Source organism: Mesoplodon mirus, assembly GCF_964341445.2.
Source record: "Mesoplodon mirus genome assembly, chromosome: 19".
Taxonomy (NCBI): Eukaryota; Metazoa; Chordata; class Mammalia; order Artiodactyla; family Ziphiidae; genus Mesoplodon; species Mesoplodon mirus.
This window is the reverse complement of record NC_138995.1, coordinates 50,739,563-50,761,535: the sequence shown is the minus strand read 5'-3', so window position 1 is coordinate 50,761,535 and position 21,973 is coordinate 50,739,563. Positions and strand designations below refer to the sequence as shown.

The 21,973-nt window shown below is 42.6% G+C and overlaps 1 protein-coding gene across 7 annotated transcripts; it reads right to left on the bottom strand.

Annotated features, from left to right (window-relative positions):
* Positions 1-1,100: 1,100 nt before the first annotated feature.
* On the bottom strand, positions 1,101-20,988 carry LOC309795051 (uncharacterized protein). 7 transcript variants are annotated; one of them, XM_082607071.1, is made up of 7 exons: positions 20,874-20,988; positions 18,841-19,003; positions 15,619-15,934; positions 15,284-15,342; positions 12,746-12,872; positions 11,614-11,709; positions 1,101-2,957 (listed from the first exon to the last, which is right to left on the bottom strand). In XM_082607071.1, exons 3-7 carry the CDS (start codon positions 15,665-15,667, stop codon positions 2,098-2,100), a joined length of 1,191 nt encoding a protein of 396 aa, XP_082463197.1. In that variant the 5' UTR covers positions 15,668-15,934; positions 18,841-19,003; positions 20,874-20,988; the 3' UTR covers positions 1,101-2,097. The 7 variants fall into 7 exon arrangements, with proteins under 7 accessions (XP_082463197.1, XP_082463196.1, XP_082463201.1 ...); XM_082607070.1 differs by having other exon boundaries at positions 15,619-15,906; XM_082607075.1 differs by having other exon boundaries at positions 11,614-11,706; positions 15,619-15,906.
* Positions 20,989-21,973: the final 985 nt, after the last annotated feature.

Below are 21,973 nucleotides of genomic sequence, written 5' to 3'. Positions count from 1 at the left end.
AGTCCGCCTGCCGATGCAGGGGATACGGGTTCGTGCCCCGGTCTGGGAGGATCCCATATGCCGCGGAGCGGCTGGGCCCGTGAGCCATGGCCGCTGGGCCTGCGCATCCGGAGCCTGTGCTCCGCAACGGGGGAGGCCACAACAGTGAGAGGCCCGCATACCGCAAAAAAAAAAAAAAATAAATAAAAAAATAAAAATAAAAATGGGCAAAGCACTTGACTAGACATTTCTCTAAAGAAGATATACAAATGGCCAATAAACACATAAAGAGAAGTTCAGCATCATTAGTAATTAGGGAAACGTAAATCAAAATCACAATAAGATACCACTTCACAGCCACTAGCATGGCTATGATTAAAAACAAAACAAACAAACAAACAAAATATGGGAAATGACAAGTGTTGCTGAGGATGTGGAGCAAGTGGGACCCTCATACATTGCTGATGGCAAGAAAAAATGGACCTATGGAAAACAATTCAGCAGTTCCTCAAACAGTAAAACAGAATGATCATATGACCCACTAATTCCACTCCTCCATATATACCCAAAAGAATTAAAAGCATATGCTCAATGAAAAACTCGTACATGAATGTTTACAGTAGCATTATTCATAAAACCCCAAAACTGGAAACAATCCGAATGTCCGTCAACTTAAAAATGGATTTTAAAATGCTGTATATCCATACAATGAAATATTGTTTGGCCATAAAAAGAATGAAGTACTAATATATGCTACAACATAAATGAACCTTGAAAACATTATTCTAAGTGAAAGAAGCCAGACATAAAAGGGCACATATTGTCTGACTCCTTTTATATGAAGTGTCCAGAATAGGCCAATTTATAGAAACAGAAAGTACATTAGTGGTTGCCAGAGGCTGGGGGAGGGAGAGAATGAAAAGTGACTGCTTAATAGTAATGGGGTTTCTTTCTGGCCTGATGAAAATATTCTGGAATCAGACAGTGGTGATGGTTGTACGACATTGTGAATATATTAAAAACTATTGAATAATATACTCTGAAATGGTTAAAATGGTGAATTTTATGTTTTCTGAATTTTACCTTAATAAAAAAAATTTTTAAACAGAGTGATTCTTTGGAAAAACATTTTAAACAAATCTTTATCTTTTGAAGGTATATACCATATAAAGATGACACAATATCCTAGTCTAGGATTTACTTTAAAATACTTCAGGACTGTGTGTGAGGGAGCAGGGTGGAACAGAGGAAACAAAATTCATCATGAATTGATTACTGAAGCTAGATGATGGGGACATGAGTGTTTGTTACACTGTTCCATTTCTGTATTTGTTTGAAATTTTCCAAGTACATGTAAAAATCCAATGTACAAGACAATACTAAGCCCAGTTTTTTACAAGTTTTAAAATACCCATCAAGGGACTTTCCTCATGGTCCAGTGGTTAAAACTTTGCCTTCCAATGTACGGGGTGCAGGTTCAATCCCTGGTCGGGGAACTGATCCCACATGCCTCGTGGCCAAAAAACCAAAACATAAAACAGAAGCGATATTGTAATAAATTCAATAAAGACTTTTAAAAAAATGGTCCACATCAAAAAATCTTTTAAAAAATTAATTAAAAAAAATACCCATCAATTCTACTCCTAAGTATATACCCAAGAGAAATTAAAGTATATGTCCTCACAAAGATGTGTACCCAAATGCTCACAGCAGCTTTATTCATAACGAACAAAACCTGAAAAACCTGGAAATAACCCAAATGTAAATGCCCATCAACAGGTGAATGGACAAACGGTGGTTCATTCAAACAATGGAATACTACTCAGTAATAAAATGAATGAACCTCTGAATACATGCAACAACATGGATGCAGACACTGAGTGAATAAAGTTCTATATGAAAGATTACACATTGTGTAATTCCACTTATATGATATTCTATAACTTGCAAAATCAATCTATGGTTTTAGAAGTCAGGATAGCGACTCCCTTTGTGGGGAGTGAGTGGAAAGAAGCATGCAGAGGTCTTTGGGGAGGGCTGAAAATGTTCTATTTCTCCATCTAAGTGCTGTTGATCTGTCCTCTTTTCTGTATAAATACTAATAAATGCCATACATCATTAAGCCTGATCCATGTTGTGCACCTCAGCACCCATGCCCTGGCATTCGCCCTGGCCGTGGAAGGCACCTGCATGTGCAGAGCCCAATCCTGGAAGCCTCTCCCTACAGTGCACTTTCTGGTGCGTCTGCAGGTGGACTCTCTGACTGAAGCCCTTCCCACACACGGCACAGGGGTAGGGCTTCTCCCCTGTGTGCACCCTCTGGTGCCTCTTGAGGGCCGAGCGATGCCTGAAGTCCCTCCCACAAGCCTCACACCTGTAGGGCCGCTCTCCCGTGTGGACCCTCTGGTGGATACCCAGGTCCTTGCTCCAGCTGAAGCACTTCCCACAGGCCTTGCACCGGAATGGCCTCTCCCCAGTGTGAACACGCTGGTGCAGGTAGAGGCTGGCTCTCTGGCTGAAGCCCTGGCCACATGTGTCACACACATAGGCCTTGTCTCCTGTGTGGTCCTGCTGGTGTCGTGCCAGCGTAGAGCGTGAGGTGAAGCCCCGGTCACATACCTTACAGGCATGGGGCTTCCTTCCTGTGTGGACACTCTGGTGGATCTGCAGGGCTGCCCTGCGGCTGAAGTCCTTGCCACAGTCACAGCACCTGAAGGGTTTCTCACCTGTGTGGATGCGCTGGTGGATAGAGAGGTTGGAGCTGCGGCTGAAGTCCTTCCCGCACACACCACATCTGTAGGGCTTCTCGCCTGTGTGTATTCGCCGATGCATGGACAGGTTGGAGCTACGGCTAAAGTCCTTCCCACATTCCTCACATGTGTGAGGTTTCTTTCCCATGTGGTCCTTCCTATGCCTTCTTAGAGCAGATTCTGAGTTGAAGACTCCAGAACACTCCATGCATCGGCAGGGCTTGTCTCCTGGAAGGAGCACAGGAAGGTTAAGGTCTGTTGTCCTTTCACTGAAGGCTCTTCCACCCCCGTCATATGGAGAGGGCTTCTCTCCCGTACCGGTTCATGGGTGAATTAGAAGGTTTCTGAGCTGGCTGAAGTCTTGGGCACACTGGGGACAGCTATAGGGTTTTTCTCCTGGAGATACTGGCCAAGAGAGAATCCCATCATTCTCATCCCTGACTCCTGGGACAAAGAAAATTAGATGACAAAAGTGAGCAGAGGTTTTGTCTGAGGCTTCACGGTACTCCTGGACACACTTAGGCAGTACTGGTAAGGCAAAGAAACTTCACTGAGTGAAGAAGTGTTGCTGCTGGTCTCTGTCCTCCTGACATTAGGTTTTTCATTTTTGCTTCAAGGGGAATGGGAAGATATTGGGGACCTTTTCCTTAGTCAAGGAAACTAAATGTTACTAGAAACACCAAGTCAAATTCCATGAGCTACAAATGGGTTAATGTTGTCAAAGTATAATTACCAAAAAGTTAAAAATATAACTTCCGGGCTTCCCTGGTGGCGCAGTGGTTGAGTGTCCGCCTGCCGATGCAGGGGACACGGGTTCGTGCCCCAGTCCGGGAAGATCCCACATGCCGCGGAGCGGCTGGGCCCGTGAGCCATGGCCGTTGAGCCTGCGTGTCCGGAGCCTGTGCTCCGCAATGGGAGAGGCCACAATAGTGAGAGGCCCACATACCGCAAAAAAAAAAAAAAATATATATATATATATATATAACTTTCATACAATTATGGAGTGAACAACTGTCAAAATTTTAATGAGGAACTAAGAAAATGGTAATGCTGGTTCCAAGTGAATTTGAGGAGCTTGGGCATTTAATGCTTTCATAAAAAAAAGATATGTGGGGGGACCTTCAAGATGGAGGAGGAGTAAGACGTGGAGATCATCTTCATCCCCACAAATACATCAAAAATACATCTACATGTGGAACAACTCCTACAAAACACCTACTGAACACTGGCAGAAGACCTCAGGCTTCCCAAAAGGCAAGAAAATCCTCATGTACCCGGGCAGGCCAAAAGAAAAAAAGCAAAAACAGAGACAAACGAATAGGGATGGGACCTGCACCTCTGGAAGGGAGCTGTGAAGGAGAAAAAGTTTCCACACACTAGGAAGCCCCTTCACTGGTGGAGATGGGGGGTGGGCGGGGGGGAACCTTTGGAGCCACAGAGGAGAGCGCACCAACAGGGGTGCAGAGGGCAAAGCAGAGAGATTCCCGCACAGAGGACTGGTTCCGAGAAGCACTCACCAGCCCAAGAGGCTTGTCTGCTCACCCACTGGGGCGGGTGGGGGCTGGGAGCTGAGGCTCGGGCTTCAGAGGTCAGACCCCAGGGAGAGGACTGGGGTTGGCTACGTGAACACAGCCTGAAGGGGCCTAGTGCGCCATAGCTAGCTGGGAGGGGGTCCGGGAAAAACTCTGGACCTGGCTAAGAGGAAAGAAACCATTGTTTCAGGGTGTTCAAGGAGAGGAGATTCCTTCCCTGTCTGCCCACAGAAGGCAGATTACCGCCTAAACAAGCTCCAGAGATGGGTGCGAGCCGCGGCTAACAGCTCGGACACCAAAGACGGGCATGAAATGCTAACACTGCTACTGCAGCCACCAAGAAGCCTGTGTGCAAGCACAGGTCACTATCCACACCTCCCCTGGGAGCCTGTGCAGCCCGCCACTGCCAGGCTGTTGCATTGTCAATTCCAATTACAACTACCGTACCCCTCCCTCCCCACCCCTTGCCCCCTGCCCCCCCCCACTCCCCAGCATGAGTGAGCCAGAGCCCTCTAATCAGCTGCTGCTTTAACCCCATCCTGTCTGGGCAGGAACAGATGCCTGAGGGCAACCTACATGCAGAGGCGGGGCCAAAACCAAACCTGAACCCCAGGAGCTGTGCGAACAAAGAAGAGAAAGGGAAATTTCTCCATGCAGCCTCAGGAGCAGTGATTAAATCCCCACAGTCAACTTGAGGTACCCTGCATCTGTGGAATACCTGAATAGACAGTGAATCAACCCAAACTTGAGGTGGCAGACTTTGGGAGCAACTGTAGACTTGGGGTTTGCTGTCTGCAACTGACTTGTTTCTGATTTTTACGTTTATCTTAGTATAGTTTTTAGCACTTGTTATAATCGGTGGATTTGTTTACTGGTTTCGCTGCTCTCTCTTTTTTTTTTGATACGCAGGCTTCTCACTGCAGTGGCCTCTCCCGTTGCGGAGCACAGACTCCGGATGCGCAGGCCCAGCGGCCATGGCTCACAGGCCCAGCCGCTCCGCGGCACACAGGATCCTCCCAAACTGGGGCACGAACCTGTGTCCCCCTGCATCGGCAGGAGGACCCTCAACAACTGCGCCACCAGGGAAGCCCTGCTCTCACTTTTTTTATTACTTTTTTATTTTAATAATTTTTTTTAAATTTTTAAATTATTTTATTTAATTTTCTTTCTTTTTTTCTCCCTTTTCTTCTGAGCTGTGTGGCTGACAGGGTCTTGGTGTTCCGGCTGGGTGTCAGGCCTGAGCCTCTGAGGTGGGAGACCTGAGTTCAGGACACTGGACCACCAGAGACCTCCTGGCCCCAAATAATATCAATCAGCGAGAGCTCTCCTAGAGATCTCCGTCTCAATGCTAAGACCCAGCTCCACCCAACGGCCAGCAAGCTCCAGTGCTGGACACCCTATACCAAACAACTATCAAGACAGGAACACAACCCCACCCATTAGCAGAGAGGCTGGCTAAAATCATACTAAGTTCACAGACACCCCAAAACACACCACCGGACGCAGCTCTACCCATGAGAAAGACAAGATACAGCCCCACCCACCAGAACACAGGCACCAGTCCCCTCCACCAGGAAGCCTACACAAGTCACTGAACCAACCTTACCCACAAGAGGCAGACACGAAAAACAACGGGAACTACGAACATGCAGCCTGTGAAAAGGAGACCCCAAACACAGAAACTTAAGCAAAATCAGAAGACAGAGAAACATGCAGCAGATGAAGAAGCAAGGTTAAAACTCACCAGATCGAACAAATGAAGAGGAAATAGGCACTCTACCTGAAAATGAATTCAGAGTAATGATAGTAAAGATGATCCAAAATCTTGGAAATAGAATGGAGAAAATATAAGAAACGTTTAACAAGGACCTAGAAGAACTAAAGAGCAAACAAACAATGATGAACAACACAATAAATGAAATTAAAAATTCTCTAGAAGGAATCAATAGCAAAATAACTGAGGCAGAAGAACGGATAAGTGACCTGGAAGATAAAATAGTGGAAATAACTCCCAGAGAGCAGAATAAAGAAAAAAAAAATGAAAAGAATTGAGGATAGTCTCAGAGACGTCTGAGACAACATTAAATGCACCAATATTCAAATTATAGGGGTCCCAGAAGAAGAGAAAAAGAAAGGGTCTGAGAAAATATTTGAAGAGATTATAGTTGAAAACTTCCCTAATATGGGAAAGGAAATAGTCAATCAAGCCAGGAAGTGCAGAGAGTCCCAAACAGGATAAATCCAAGGAGAAACATGCCAAGACACATACTAATCAAACTACCAAAAATTAAATACAAAGAAATAATATTAAAAGCAGCAAGGGAAAAGCAACAAATAACATACAAGGGAATCCCCATAAGGTTAACAGCTGATCTTTCAGCAGAAACTCTGCAAGCCAGAAGGGAGTGGCAGGACATATTTAAAGTGATGAAAGGGAAAAACCTACAACCAAGATTACTCTACCCAGCACAGATCTCATTCAAATTCGAAGGAGAAATTAAAACCTTTACAGACAAGGAAAAGTTAAGAGAATTCAACACTACCAAACCAGCTTTACAACAAATGCTAAAGGAATTTCTCTAGGCAGGAAACACAAGAGAAGGAAGAGACCTACAAAAACAAACCCAAAACAACTAAGAAAATGGTAATAGGAACATACACATCAATAATTGCCTTAAATGTGAATGGATTAAATGCTCCAACCAAAAGACATAGACTGGCTGAATGCATACAAAAACAAGACCCGTACATATGCCATCTACAAGAGACCCACTTCAGATCTAGGGACACATACAGACTGACAGTGAGGGGATGGAAGAAGATACTCCATGCAAATGGAAATCAAAAGAAAGCTGGAGTAGCAATTCTCATATCAGACAAAATAGACTTTAAAATAAAGACTATTATAAGAGACAAAGAAGGACACTACATAATGATCAAAGGATCAATCCAAGAAGATATAACAATTGTAAATATTTATGCACCCAACATAGGAGCACCTCAATACAAAAGGCAAATGCTAACAGCCATAAAAGGGGAAACAGACAGTAAATAATAGTAGTGGACTTTAACACCCCGCTTTCACCAATGGACACATCAACCAAAATGAACATAAATAAGGAAACACAAGCTTTAAATGACACATGAAACAAGATGGAGTTAATTGCTATTTATAGGACATCCCATCCAAAAACAACAGAATACACTTTCTTCTCAAGTGCTCATGGAACACTCTCCAGGATAGATCATACCTTGGGTCACAAATCAAGCCTTGGTAAATTTAAGAAAACTGAAATCGTATCAAGTATCTTTTCTGACCACAATGCTATGAGACTAGATATCAATCACAGGAAGAAAACTGTAAAAAATACAAACACATGGAGGCTAAACAATATGCTGCTAAATAACCAGATATCACTGAAGAAATCAAAGAGGAAATCAAAAAATACCTAGAAACAAATGACAGTGAAAACACGACAGCCCAAAACCTATGGGATGCAGCAAAAGAAGTTCTAAGAGGGAAGTTTATAGCAATACAATCCTACCTCAAGAAACAAGAAACATCTCAAATAAACAACCTAAATTTACACCTGAAGCAATTAGAGAAAGATGAACAAAAAAAACCCAAAGTTAGCAGAAGGAAAGAAATCATAAAGATCAGATCAGAAATAAATGAAAAAGAAATGAAGGAAACAAGGGCAAAGATCAATAAAACTAAAAGCTGGTTGTTTGAGAAGATAAACAAAATTGATAAACCACTAGCCAGACTCATCAAGAAAAAAAGGGAGAAGACTCAAATCAATAGAATTAGAAATGAAAAAGGAGAAGTAACAACTGATGCTGCAGAAATACAAAGGATCATGAGAGATTACTACAAGCAACTCTATGCCAATAAAATGGACAACCTGGAAGAAATGGACAAATTCTTAGAAAAGCACAACCTCCAAGACTGAACCAGGAAGAAATGGAAAATATAAACTGACCAATCACAAGCACTGAAATTGAAACTGTGATTAAAAATCTTCCAAAAAACAAAAGCCCAGGACCAGATGGCTGCACAGACGAATTCTATCAAACATTTAGAGAAGATCTAACACCTATCCTTCTCAAATTCTTCTAAAATATAGCAGAGGGAGGAACACTCCCAAACTCATTCTGCGAGGCCACCATCACCCTGATACCAAAACCAGACAAAGACGTCACAAAAAAAGAAAACTACAGACCATTATCACTGATGAACACAGATGCAAAAATCCTCAACAAAATACTAGCAGACAGAATCGAAGAGCACATTAAAAGGATCATACGCCATGATCAAGTGGGGTTTATTATAGGAATACAAGGATTCTTCAATATATGCAAATCAGTCAATCAGTTTGTTAATACACCATATTAACAAACTGAAGGATAAAAAACATATGATAATCTCAATAGATGCAGAAAAAGCCTTCAACAAAATTCAACAACCATTTATGATAAAAACTCTCCAGAAAGTAGGCATAGAGGGAACTTACCTCAATGTAATAAAGACCATCTATGACAAACCCACAGCCAACATCGTTCTCAATGGTAAAAAACTGAAACCATTTCTTCTAACATCAGGAAAAAGACAAGGATCTCCACTCTCACTACTATTATTCAACATAGTTTTGGAAGTTTTAGCCACAGCAATCAGAGAAGAAAAAAAATAAAAGGAATGTAAATCGGAAAAGAAGTAAAACTGTCACTGTTTGCAGATGACATGACACTATACATAGAGAATCCTAAAGATGCCACCAGAAAACTAGAGCTAATCAATGAATTTGGTAAAGTAGCAGGATACAAAATTAATGCACAGAAATCTTTTGCATTCCTATACACTAATGATGAAAAATCTGAAAGAGAAATTAAGGAAACACTCCCATTTACCACTGCAACAAAAAGAATAAAATACCTAGGAATAAACCTACCTAAGGAGACAAAAGACCTGTATGCAGTAAACTACAAGACACTGATGAAAGAAATTAAAGATGATACAAAGAGATGGAGAGACATACTATGTTCTTGGATTAGAAGAATCAACATTGTGAAAATGACTATACTACCCAAAACAATCTACAGATTCAATGCAATCCCAATCAAACTACCAATGGCATTTTTCACAGAACTAGAACAAAAAATTTCACAATTTGTATGGAAACACAAAAGACCCTGAATAGCCAAAGCAATCTTGAGAAAGAAAAATGGAGCTGGAGGAATCAGGCTCCCTGACTTCAAACTATACTACAAAGCTACAGTAATCAAGAGAGCATGGTACTGGCACAAAAACAGAAATATAGATCAATGGAACAGGATAGAAAGCCCAAAGATAAACCTACACATATATGGCCACCTTATCTTTGATAAAGGATGCAAGAATATACAATGGAGAAAAGACAGCCTCTTCAATAAGTGGTGCTGGGAAAACTGGACAGCTACATGTAAAGGAATGAAATTAGGACACTCCCTAACACCATACACAAAAATAAGCTCAAAATGGATTAAAGACCTAAATGTAAGGCCAGACACTATAGAACTCTTAGAGGAAAACATAGGAAGAACACTCTTTGACATAAATCACAGCAAGATCCTTTTTGACCCACCACCTAGAGAAATGGAAATAAAAACAAAAATAAACAAATGAGACCTAATGAAATTTCAAAGCTTTTGCACAGCAAAGGAAACCATAAACAAGACGAAAAGAGAACCCTCAGAATGGGAGAAAATATTTGCAAACGAAGAAACTGACAAAGATTAATCTCCAAAATATACAAGCAGCTCATGTAGCTCAATATCAAAAAAACAAACAACTCAATCCAAAAATGGGCAGAAGATTTAAATAGACATTTCTCCAAAGAAGATATACAGATTGCCAACAAACACATGAAGGGATGCTCAACATCACTAACCATTAGAGAACTGCAAATCAAAACTACAGTGAGGTACCACCTCACACCAGTCAGAATGGCTATCATCAAAAAATCTACAAACAATACAAACAATAAACGCTGGAGAGAGTGTGGAGAAAAGCGAACCCTCTTGCACTGTTGGTGGGAATGTAAGTTGATACAGCCACTATGGAGAACAGTATGGACGTTCCTTAAAACACTAAAAATAGAACTACCATATGATCCAGCAATCCCATTACTGACATATAGCCTGAGAAAACCATAAATCAAAAAGAGTCATGGGGCTTCCCTTGTGGCGCAGTGGTTAAGAATCTGCCTGCTAATGCAGGGGACACAGGTCCAGGAAGATCCCACATTCTGCAGAGCAACTAAGCCCATGTGCCACAACTACAAAGCCTGCGCTCTAGAGCCCGCAAGTCACAACTACTGAACCCACGTACCACAACTACTGAAGCCTGCACACCTACAGCCCGTGCTCCGCAACAAGAGAAGCCACCACAATGAGCAGCCTGTGCACCTCAACGAAGAGTAGCCCCCACTCACCGCAACTAGAGAAAGCCCACACGCAGCAACAAAGACCCAACACAGCCAAAAGTAAAGAAATAAAATAAATTGAAAAAAAAAAAAAGAATCATGTACCACAACGTTCATTGCAGCACTATTTACAATAGTCAGGACATGGAAGCAACCTAAGTGTCCACTGACAGATGAATGGATAAAGAAGATGTGGCACATGTATACAGTGGAATACTACTCAGCCATAAAAAGAAAGGAAACTGAGTTATTTGTAGTTAGGTGGATGGACCTAGAGTCTGTCATACAGAGTGAAGTAAGTCAGAAAGAGAAAAACAAATACCGTATGCTAACACATATATACGGAATCTAAAAAAAAAAAAAAAAAAAAATGGTTCTCATGAACCTAGGGGCAGGACAGGAATAAAGACAAGACATAGAGAATGGACCTGAGGACACAGGGAGAGGGAAGGGTAAGCTGGGACGAAGTGAGAGAGCAGCATTGACATATATACACTACCAAATGTAAAATAGATAGCTAGTGGGAAGCAGCTGCATCACACAGGGAGATCAGCTCAGTGCTTTGTGACCACCTAGAGGGGTGGGATAGGGAGGGTGGGAGGAAGACGCAAGAGGGAGGGGATATGGGGATATATGTATACATAGAGCTGATTCACTTTGTTATATGGCAGAAACTAACACAACATTGTAATGCAATTACACTCCAATAAAGATGTTAAAAAAAAAAGAAAAAAAAAGAAATTTGCCTCCAATCAAATAAATATTTAAATATTTTCAGTTAAATTATCAGCATAAAAAGTCAAATAATATATATTTTTGAAGTTGCTACCCATCCCTTCATGGATTCATAGGATTATTAATGGCATTTTCTCCTGGCTGACTGGTTCTCACCTGAATAGGAGCTTCTTGGTATTTTTTCCTCCATCCACACATCATCTTCTTGTTCAAAATGGGAAATCATTTCTGGTTTGGACAGCAGATGTCCTGCTTGAGGGGAAAGACAGGTGGATTAGGGCAATATGATGTGGACAAGGACCCTGCCACAAGTCCATCTTATCACTTGGTATTCGTGAAGGTCCTATGAAGACTGGGAAAGGTGAATAAAACCACTGTGCATCAAAATCACATTTTATATTTATATATATGTAGGCACACACACACACACACACATAAATAAACAAATAATTTCTCCCCCAGAGAAAAAAATGCTTCCAGGAGTTCCAGGAACTTCAGTGAAGAGACCTATTTGCAATATACAACAGTAATAATTCTCAGTGGGGTGAACAGGCAGTAATGATTGTGTGTCCACCAGAGAAGCACTGCCCAAAGTGTGGTTTGAAGAGACTTATCAAAAATGCAGACTCCATCCCAAATCCACTGAATCAGTAGCCCTGGTGATAGAACCTAGTGATGTAGGTTTTTCGGATAACCTTTTATCTTAGAGAAAAATAGCAAGAGTAATACACAGAACAGAATGCCTGTAGAACCCTAACCCATAGTCACCAATTGTTAATATTTGGCCCATTTACTTTATTATTCTCTCTCACACAATTCTTTTTTAAACCACTTAAGAGAAAGTTACAGGCCCCATGGCTCTCTCTGACTAAATTCTTTCAGTACACATTTCCTAAGAACAGGGACATTTTTTTCCATAACCACAGTACAGCCATCAAAATCAGGAAACTTAACATTGACGCAGTATTAGTATCCAGTTCACAGTTAATTTGTAAATGATGCCAATTGTCTCAAATATGTTCCATTTAGCACTATTTTCCTAGATATTTTCTATCTAGAATAAGACACTGCATTTAGTTGTCTTATCTCTTTAGTCTCCTTTAATTTGGACAGGAACTGGCATTTCTTGCCTTCACCTCAGGTATTTCTATGCACTCTCAAATCTGATACCCACTACCATTAAGGGATCTGGAATATGTGGACCCCCAAATGCAAATCCCCTCAGGATTTACTCTATACAACTGAACCCGAGAGAAAGCAGATGGGTTCAGGTAGATGCTGTTCTCACCCAAGGAGATGAGATTCCCATAGTTCTCCAACATCACTTCTCTGTACAGGTGCCTCTGAAAGGGATCCAGATGCTCCCACTCCTCCTGGGTAAAGTCCACAGCCACATCCTGGAACGTCACCAGCTCCTAAAACAACAAACAAAGTCACCCTCAGACATACCCATTCCCACAGAGGAACGCAGCTGACAAGCATCAGTGACATCTATAAGTGGCCCTGAGAGTTTCCAGGGTCCTGAGTTAGACTAACTTCGGCATACATCCATGCACTTGATTGTTATATCATGTAGAAGATTGAAAAGATACATGAGGCACATTTTTTTTAATGCTTCAAGCCCTTAAAGTCTCTCTGGGTGAGAAGACTCAAACTTCAACCACAGTACACCAAAAGCTACACAATTCCAGAGGTGTCATCCACACAACATTCTATGAATCAGAATAAGCTTGTGATTTACTTGGGGAAGGGTCCAGAGAAGGAGTCCAAGGTGGGTTGGGGCCATGAGGGCAGGTACCATGGAGAAAGCCAGTTACCAGCCTTGTGGGATGGTTAAAATGTGAATAGAGGGAAGGGAGGTGGGGAGTTCCAGTTGGCAAGAAAAGTGAGTGGATAGCTGTGTGGGAAGGAACAAGACATAGATGAACAATAAGGACTCTTTGGTTAATAAGAAATGCTATATAGGAAACCTCCCTCTGATAATTATATATTAACAATGTTTATTATGGGCCCCAAATCCCCACTCACACATCCACAATAGAAAGGATACATGAACTCTAGCAGAGTCACATGAAAGACTAATATTCAGTACCAATTCCCAAACTGTGGTTCAGGGACCCATGAGGTTCCCCAAGACCCTGTCAGGGGGGTCTGTAAAGTCAATATTATTTTCATAATAATTCTCAAGGCTTACACACTCTCATTCTCTTACAACAATACGGAGGCTACATGTCGTGTGATCCTGCAACTGAGAAAATGTTGAAGCAGATGCGAGATTCCAGCTGTTTTCTATTAGGCCAGACATTAAAGAGATTAGCAAAAATATAAAACATTTTCATTCTTCTTTTTTATTTTTTTTTTGTTTTGGAAAATTAAGTATTTTTCATAAAATGTGACATTAACTATAATGGATTAATTTTTGAATGGATTAATAAATATTTTAAATTTTTGTTAGCTTGAACCGCCAATCTGGTAATATTGATAACACACATAATAAAAGCCATTTTTTAAAGTGTAAAGGGGTCCTGAAACAAAGTTTTAGAAACTACTGCTATACTGAAATGAAAGTGAACAAACTACATATACATGAAACAATATACATCAATCTCACAACATAATATTGAAAAAAACCAGGCACAAAAGAGTACTGTATGTACTCTTGATTCTATTTAAAAAGTTCAAAATCAGACTAATCTACAGTACTAGAAGTCAGAATAGTGGCTACCACTGTGGGGAAGAGGGGGTTCTCTACTAGGGAGGGGTTTATTCAGAGCATGAAGAGAGAGAAGGCACAGAACAGCTATAGATTAATTTAGCCTGTTCTAGAACTTCATATAAATGGAATCGATACCAACTGGGGTTCTTCTCCAATCAATAGAAATTGACTAGAGGCCAGATAAGAAATTCAGGCTAGGCTTTATTGGGGCCCCTGCTGCAGCAAGGGGGAGCAAAAACAAACAACAGCTTCCCTTGCTCCCAGAGTGGGGAAGGCGAGCTGGTTCCTTATATGGGGTGAGGGTAGGGGTGTGTCCAGAGGTCAGTCCAGAGGGGTGGCTTAGGTGTTTTGCCCAATGCTTTGGTGGTGCTGAGTGCAGGGGGCATGTGCAGTACCCTGCTTTTGCTCCCAGCTCTTCAGAAGTGGCAGCTGAGTTTTTTTGGTCGTTTTGTATCTTTTGTCCAGAATTTGCCCCAACATACATGCAGTTATTTTTAGTCCCTTATAGTTCTTTGTATTTTGTTGCTCAAGGAGACGTTTGTCCAAGTGCAAGCACTGCAGCAAAAGGTCGAGGGCCCATCCTGTCTCAGAGTCACATAGTATGTACTCTTTTGTGTCTGGCTTATTTTTTCTCAGCATAATGCTTTTGAGATTCATTCATGTTGTTATATGTATCAGCAGTTGTTTCCTTTTTTTTATGAGTAGTTCTTAATTATATGGATTAATACATTTTATTTATCCATTTATCGGTTGATGGACATCTGGGTTGTTTTTAGCTCAGGGCTATTATAAACAAAGCTGCTAATAGTCACATACAGATTTTTGTGTTGACATCTATTTTCATTTCTTCTGGGTAAATACAGTGGGATTTCTGGGTCAATGGTAAGTGTGTGCTTAATTATATAAGAAACTCTGAAACTGTTTTCCAAAGTATATTGCACCATTTTGTCACTCCTACCAGCAATGTTCAGACTTTTTTGAGAAACTGGAGTAACATATGTCTAGCCCAGGGCCAGCACAATATACGTGTTATATTGCTCTCCTTCCCCAATCCCCAAAATGAGGTGTGTGGGTGATATTTTCAGGGAGAGAAGGTGGACTCTAATTTACCTGTAATTTGGGCATTTCCTCCTCTTCCTGAAGAAGGGCAGAAACCTCAGAAGGCAGTGCTGGGTAAGAAGAAAGAAGCAGTGAAAAATGAACTTGGCTCACTGAAGGAGACCAGTATCTTAGTTACCAAGAAGGGAGAAGGGGCATATTGTATTCAGTTGGTAACACTGGTCCTTGTTTACCATTACCTGACCTTTCTAGGTCCTCCCCTAGAAAGCCTTTTCCTCTCTTTCTACTTTTACAGATGGCCCTTCGACCCAGACACTTTCTCCCTCCCTCCTTGCAAAAACCTACTGAATACCTACTGTGTGCCTTGGTAATGATTTAACTCTCACCTTTCTCCTTACTCTTTGAGGTCACTCCAGCTTCTACATGGTCCCACATCTTGCCCTCCCTGTTAGGAGGGGAATCCCCTCAGCCCCAGTGGCTCTGCTGAGGGAATCTCTCTTCAGCCTCTCCAAACTCCACCTGGAACACCCAGAGGGAGTTTCAGGAGGTGTTGTCTCCACCAAAGATGGAACTCCTGCATGTGGGGGACCTCCTGCAGCCTTCATGCTCAGGTAGCTGTTTTGTCCCTGTAGGCAGGAGAGGAGATGTCCCAGCAGGCTGAGTCCCGGACTTCTCTATTTAAGTGAGAGCACAGTTAATAAACTAAAGCACAGTTAAGGTGATAAACGTTTACTAAGCATCCACTGTGTACAAGGCATGACCCTACTTCCTAGGGGTACCCAGCTCTGACTTTCTCAGGACTGTAGCTTCACAGGTTGATCAAGTCACAGGGCAGCAAATTCTGCCTCCTCTGTGAAGATTTCCTGGAAACCTCCCACTTTGGGGATACAAATCCACAATTCTCAAAAGGTGAACTGGTGAAATACTTGAATTTCTCTTTTTAGCTATCAGATCAGTAAATGTTTTAAAATCTGAAAACCTTATCACTAGTGAGGCTGTAGGAAAATGATCAGTCTCATATGCTGTTAGAACATAAATGGGTACAGTCTTCTGGGGGGGAGCAATTTGATTGTATCCTTCAAATTGAGGGGGCAGGGAGGGTCAGGAAGCAGGGGTTACAAAAGTGAACCAGGAAACTTTGGGGGGTGATAAGATACATTGATTATCTTGATTGAGGTGATGGTTTCATTAGTGTATAAAAATGTCAAAATTGAATATATTCATATATATTCATGAATATATATATGAATATAAAATTGAACACTTTATGTGCAGTTTATCATGTGTCAATTAATCCTCAATACAAAAAATTCAGTTCACTAAAAAAAATGTTTTTTAATGTACAGAATACCTTTGGTCCCACACTTCCAATTCTAAATGTCAGACTTGCACAAGAGCATGAAGATATGAATGCAGAGATATTTATTGTAGTCACATTTGTAATATTGAAGAACTTTCAGTTATCTGAAAGTACACCCACACTGGACCACACAATACTGAATATCTGCTAAAGAATGAGGCAGCTCTGTATATACTGACAAAGAAAGGCAACTTTAGTGTAACTTTACAGAGAAAGCAGCCAAACTGTGCTAAGATTTACTTTTGTAAATTTTTTTTAAAGTATGAGTATTTTACATAGATGTAAATGATTCTCAATGCATTGGATGGGAAATTGGACACAGGATAATTCCACGTTCAACTCTATATCCAATTGTACTCTTCTTCTATTTACAACAAGCAATATGTTTAACAAGCAAAATATTATGCTATTTTGTTTTTAAACAAATATAAACTACAGAATAAGAAGTGACATAACAAAATGTTAAGGTGACAGCTGGATGAATTTCAGAGATATGCTGAGTGAAGGGAGTACAAGCTGTATTTATGCACTTATAGAACAGGCAAAACTAATCAGAAATAGTGGTTGCCTATGGGGGAAACTGGGAGGGAGCACAAAGGGAACTTTATAAGGTGACAGAAATATTCTGTATATTTACTTGGGTGGTGATTTCATTGCTGTGTATATATATGTAAAAATTCACCAAGATGTACTTAAGATTGTGCAATTTATTGCATGTAATTTACATCTCACTTTTCAAAGTTTTTGCAAAAATTTAATAAGTTATGGTGATTCTAAAAAACTCTAATTAGCAAAGTCATGCAATAACACCCAGTTTTTTTGTTTTTTGTTTTTTTGCTGTATGCGGGCCTCCCACTGTTGTGGCCTCTCCAGTTGCAGAGCACAGGCTCCGGATGCACAGGCTCAGCGGCCATGGCTCATGGGCCCAGCCGCTCCCGCGGCATGTGGGATCTTCCCGGACTGGGGCACGAACCCGGGTCCCCTGCATCGGCAGGCGGACTCTCAACCACTGCGCCACCAGGGAAGCCCTTGAATATTTTTGTTTCATTCCATCTTCACTGTGATCACCCTGGTCCAGGACACAATCAGCTTTTATCTGGACCACTGTGGCCATCTTCTATATAAGATTCTATTCCCTCCCTGTCCCCATTTTGTCCCCCCTTCCACATGATAGTGACATCCAGCTTAAGAGATCTGTTCCCTTCCTCTTCAATCCTCAAATAGAAAAGTTACAGTGGAGAAACCTGGCAGACTCAACGTTAATTAAGTGATCAAAGTTAGTATCATAATGAAACAAATCAATATTCTGTGCCAACTGATATGACAAATTGAGGACACATCACTTCTGTGTTACTCCTGCCAGAAGTGTGTAATCTTAATCTAATCATGAAGAACCAAAAGACAAATCCAATTTGAGGAACATTTAAAATAACAAACTTGTACTTTTCAAAAACGTCAAGATCAATAAAGACAGAAATGTTATGAAAGTATTCCAGATTAAAGAAGACTAAAGACATGTAAGGGCAGGGGGTGTGGGGCATAAAGAAACTTATTAGGACAACTGGCAAATATTTATTATTATAAATTGGAGATTAGACAATAGTACTGTATCAATATTAAATTCCCTGAATTATACTATGGCTATTTAAGGGACTGTCTTTGTTTTTAGGAGATGCATGCTGAAACAATTAGGGGTAAAAGACGATGTCTGCAACTTACTCTCAAATGATTCAGAAAATGACAAATATACATATAGAGATGGAATGATAAAGTAACTGGCAAAAAGTTGACAACTGATGAATGTGAATGAAGGGTATACAGGTGTAATTTGTACTATTCTTGCAATTCTTGTTAATTTAATACCACTTAAATTTTAAAATCCATTGCAGTAAGGAAAACAAACAAACAAACCACCTCAACAAGGCCTACAAGCCCTCAAGAAAAGACAATACTTCCCAATGTATACAGTACACACCAGGGCATGTGGAAGAGAGGGTGAACCATTTGTGGACTAAACTAATGGAAAGTAGGGGCAAAGGTTAAGGTGTGCCAAGAGCTCTGATAACGCTGGGGTCAAGGGGGGAGGTAAATTGAGGAGAGAGAGTGGGCTTTCCTCTGGAGTTTCCCAAAGCTGTGCCATGTTTCATGATTGTCTTACAGCCTTGGTGGGCACTTCGAGGCAGTGAACAAACATGTCATCTAACTGGGGACAGGGATTACTGCAGGAAAGAGGTTAAAAATCACTCACTGAGGGTCTTGCTGCCAGGAACCCTGGGGCCATTTTCTCCTCTTTTCACAGATCTCTCAGGGCCAGCAGATTCCAAAGAGGGCAGAATGGGGAGCCAGGAGCAATGAGGACTGAGTCACATGTCAGAAATCTTCATACTCAGTCTCTGCAGATCCACCCTTACCTAAAGGAAAATAAAAGAGCCATGAGCCAACCTTGACCTGAAAGACCAAGGAAAATGTACAGCATGTTCATCCCACAACCTCTGCACTCAGAGAGGCTTTGCAGAATTACAGCCAGGCCTGTGACTTACGAGTCACCTGTGATACCAAATTCACAACTGGGACACCTCCACCTTTAAAAACCTGGAACTATAACTTCCAAAGAGACAACAAAGGAAATAAAACTCCCCTACAGCCCTCCCTGGCTAACAGTGTGGAGAATTCTCTTTTGCAGATAACTGTGGAGGTGATTATAGGTGTGATATTCCTGGCTTTGCTACCCCAGAGGCAAGTACCCAGGGGAAGGTCATTTAACTCCACAGCACCTGGGAGCTTAGAGAAGCTGCTGACCACTTTAAGCTCTGGGGTTTCTCAGATGCAAAGTGGCAGCAGGCCTTTGGCAATTCATAGAGGGCCCGGCTGGGGGAAGAGCCCACCCCGGTGGCTAGCACAATCTGTCCATCCCTCTGATAACACACCCCTTGGCTCACTTATAGAAAAAGCCCTCTGAGTCAGAGGGAGGTGGCCTCACAGGAGCATCTACAACAAAAGGGGGGATCCAAGACTCTGGCCCCCCTCCTCAAAGTCCAAGTCACCTCCAAACTAAGGGATGTCAGAACATATTGTCGCCGTAAGGACCAAGACCCATGACCCTCACTATATCCCAAACCCAGGGGCACCCACTTCCTAATTCCTCCCCACATCTCCCAAACCCAAGCATGCACAGATCTAGCTGTCCAGACAAACACCTCAGAATATACAGCCCCAATATGCTCTCCCAGTGGACTAAGAATGCCGCCTGCCGTATCAGTAAACAAAGGACGCTGTGGCCAGAAAGCCAGTACCCACTGCAGCCACCCCCAACTGTGAACCCTGAAGGGATTCAGGATGGAGAAAAGCAGGATACTGGCCCTAGATAGCTAAGGTGCATATCAAAGGAATGATTTCAATGAGCATCTTCCCATACATAGAAGAGCGCTAAATTCATTAACTTGAGATGTCTGATTTGTTCCTAATTAACAGTAATCTTTTGATGTTCCGACTGCCTGGTTTTTGTTGCAAACCTCTTATATATCCTGGCTCCCCCCCTTACCTCTTCAGAGCAGCCCCTTAGAGCAGCGGTCCCCAACCTTTTTGGCACCAGGGACCACTTTCGTGGAAGACAATTTTTCCACGGGGTGGGGGGGGGGTACGGACATGGTTCGGGCGGTAATGCGAGTGATGGGGAGCGATGGGGAGCGGCATACAAAGCTTCTCTCCCTCGCCGGCTGCTCACCTCCTGCTGTGCGGCCTGGTTCCTAACAGGCTGCGGACCAGTACCCGGTGGTGGCCGGGGGGTTGGGGACCCCTGCCTTAGAGCTAAGAGGCTGGGTCCTGGGCTTAAGTCCTCAGAAAGCTCACCAAATAAAACATAATTCTCAACTTTTAGGCTGTGCTTTTTTTTTCTTCAGTCGACACCCCCAAATCCCTGGACCCTGCCTCACTGTCCTGTCCCCACCAACCTGGGGTTGCAATGCACGAGCGGAGCCTCCCAATCCAAAATGGCCGTCATGGGCTGTCCCCTAAATCCAAGGACCCCTGCCTCCAACCCCCCACCCAAGGATGCCGGGAGGCCCACCAACAAAAGGACACGCCATCCCCTTGCTGGTAGTAGATGGGGGTAAATGGTAGTCGCAGCCATCTACCCCCACGTCAATAAAACCAAGACGCCCCTGCGTCGCTTCTCGGACCCCGCGACTCCCGGACCTTCCGAAAGGGTTTTCACGTTCCCCCTTCGCAGGACCCGGGGACCCCTGGCTATTCCTGCTGTCCTCAGCCAGCGAGGGGACTCACCTCTCTAGGCCCGGAGGTCTTGGGTATGGAGGTCGCCACGGGGCCTTCACCAGCCGCTGTTCCACGGAACCTGCGCGACCTACCCGCGCCGGGGACCCAGAAGGCCCAGCCGGTGGTGCCCGTGCGCAAGCAGAAGACGCGGCCAGGCGGCGGGACCACATCTCCCAGAAGACCTTGCGCAGGTTGGGGCGCTCTCCAAGCCCCTCCCCAAGGCGCGATGGGGGCGTGGCGAGGCCGTCGCAGGTGAACTCGAAGTCTCACGTGGGATCATACACCTGGCTAGGACTGGACATGGAAAACCACACGGGTGCCTCCTCCCACCGTCTACAACCAGGAATGAATAAACAAACAAACAAACAGTAATTTCTGTATTTAGACATAGCTATATTTAAACTAATATCCTTTCACATAAATATTTGTATTTTCTTAACCTACTTTTTAAGTCACATGTATATTGAACATTAAGGGGTTTTCCATAATATTCTGTAAATTCTACGTGCCACTTATGTAATTAATGTTTTTCTTTATCGTTAGGTTGTTTCAAATGACTGGTATTACAGGCCACGGCCACTTGTGTTTGGCAGAGACTCAAAGGCAGGCAGGGGAGTGGCAAAGCTTTATAGTGAAAAAACGGAAGACTTCAGGTATATTTTGAATGGAGGTTATTGGCACAGAGAAGCTGGAGGTGGGCCAACTACAAGCAGTGCAACTTATGTGATTGGTTTGGGGGTGATGGTTTGGCTTTCTCTGGTTGGTTCTGAGTTGGAAGCAGAGGCAAAAAATAGGGAAGCTGGTATTGACCAAGTTCTGACTGTTCTGGGCTGATTGCTGCCAAAGTTGTAGTTTGGTTTTCTGGTTGGAAACCAGCTGTTTACTGCAGAGTTTGTGGGTCAGAGTTCTGTTGTCGTATACGATCTGGTATTGTGTTTGTATATCCAGTCTCTCAAGTTTAGTGGTTTCAAACAACAGCAACCATTTATTATCTTTCATGGTTTCTCTGGGTCAGGAATTCAGAAACAGCCTATCTGGACAGCTCTGGCTCAGATTTTTCATGATAGCTGAACGTGGAATAGTGTGAAGTTCCAGGAGCAACTGGGAGC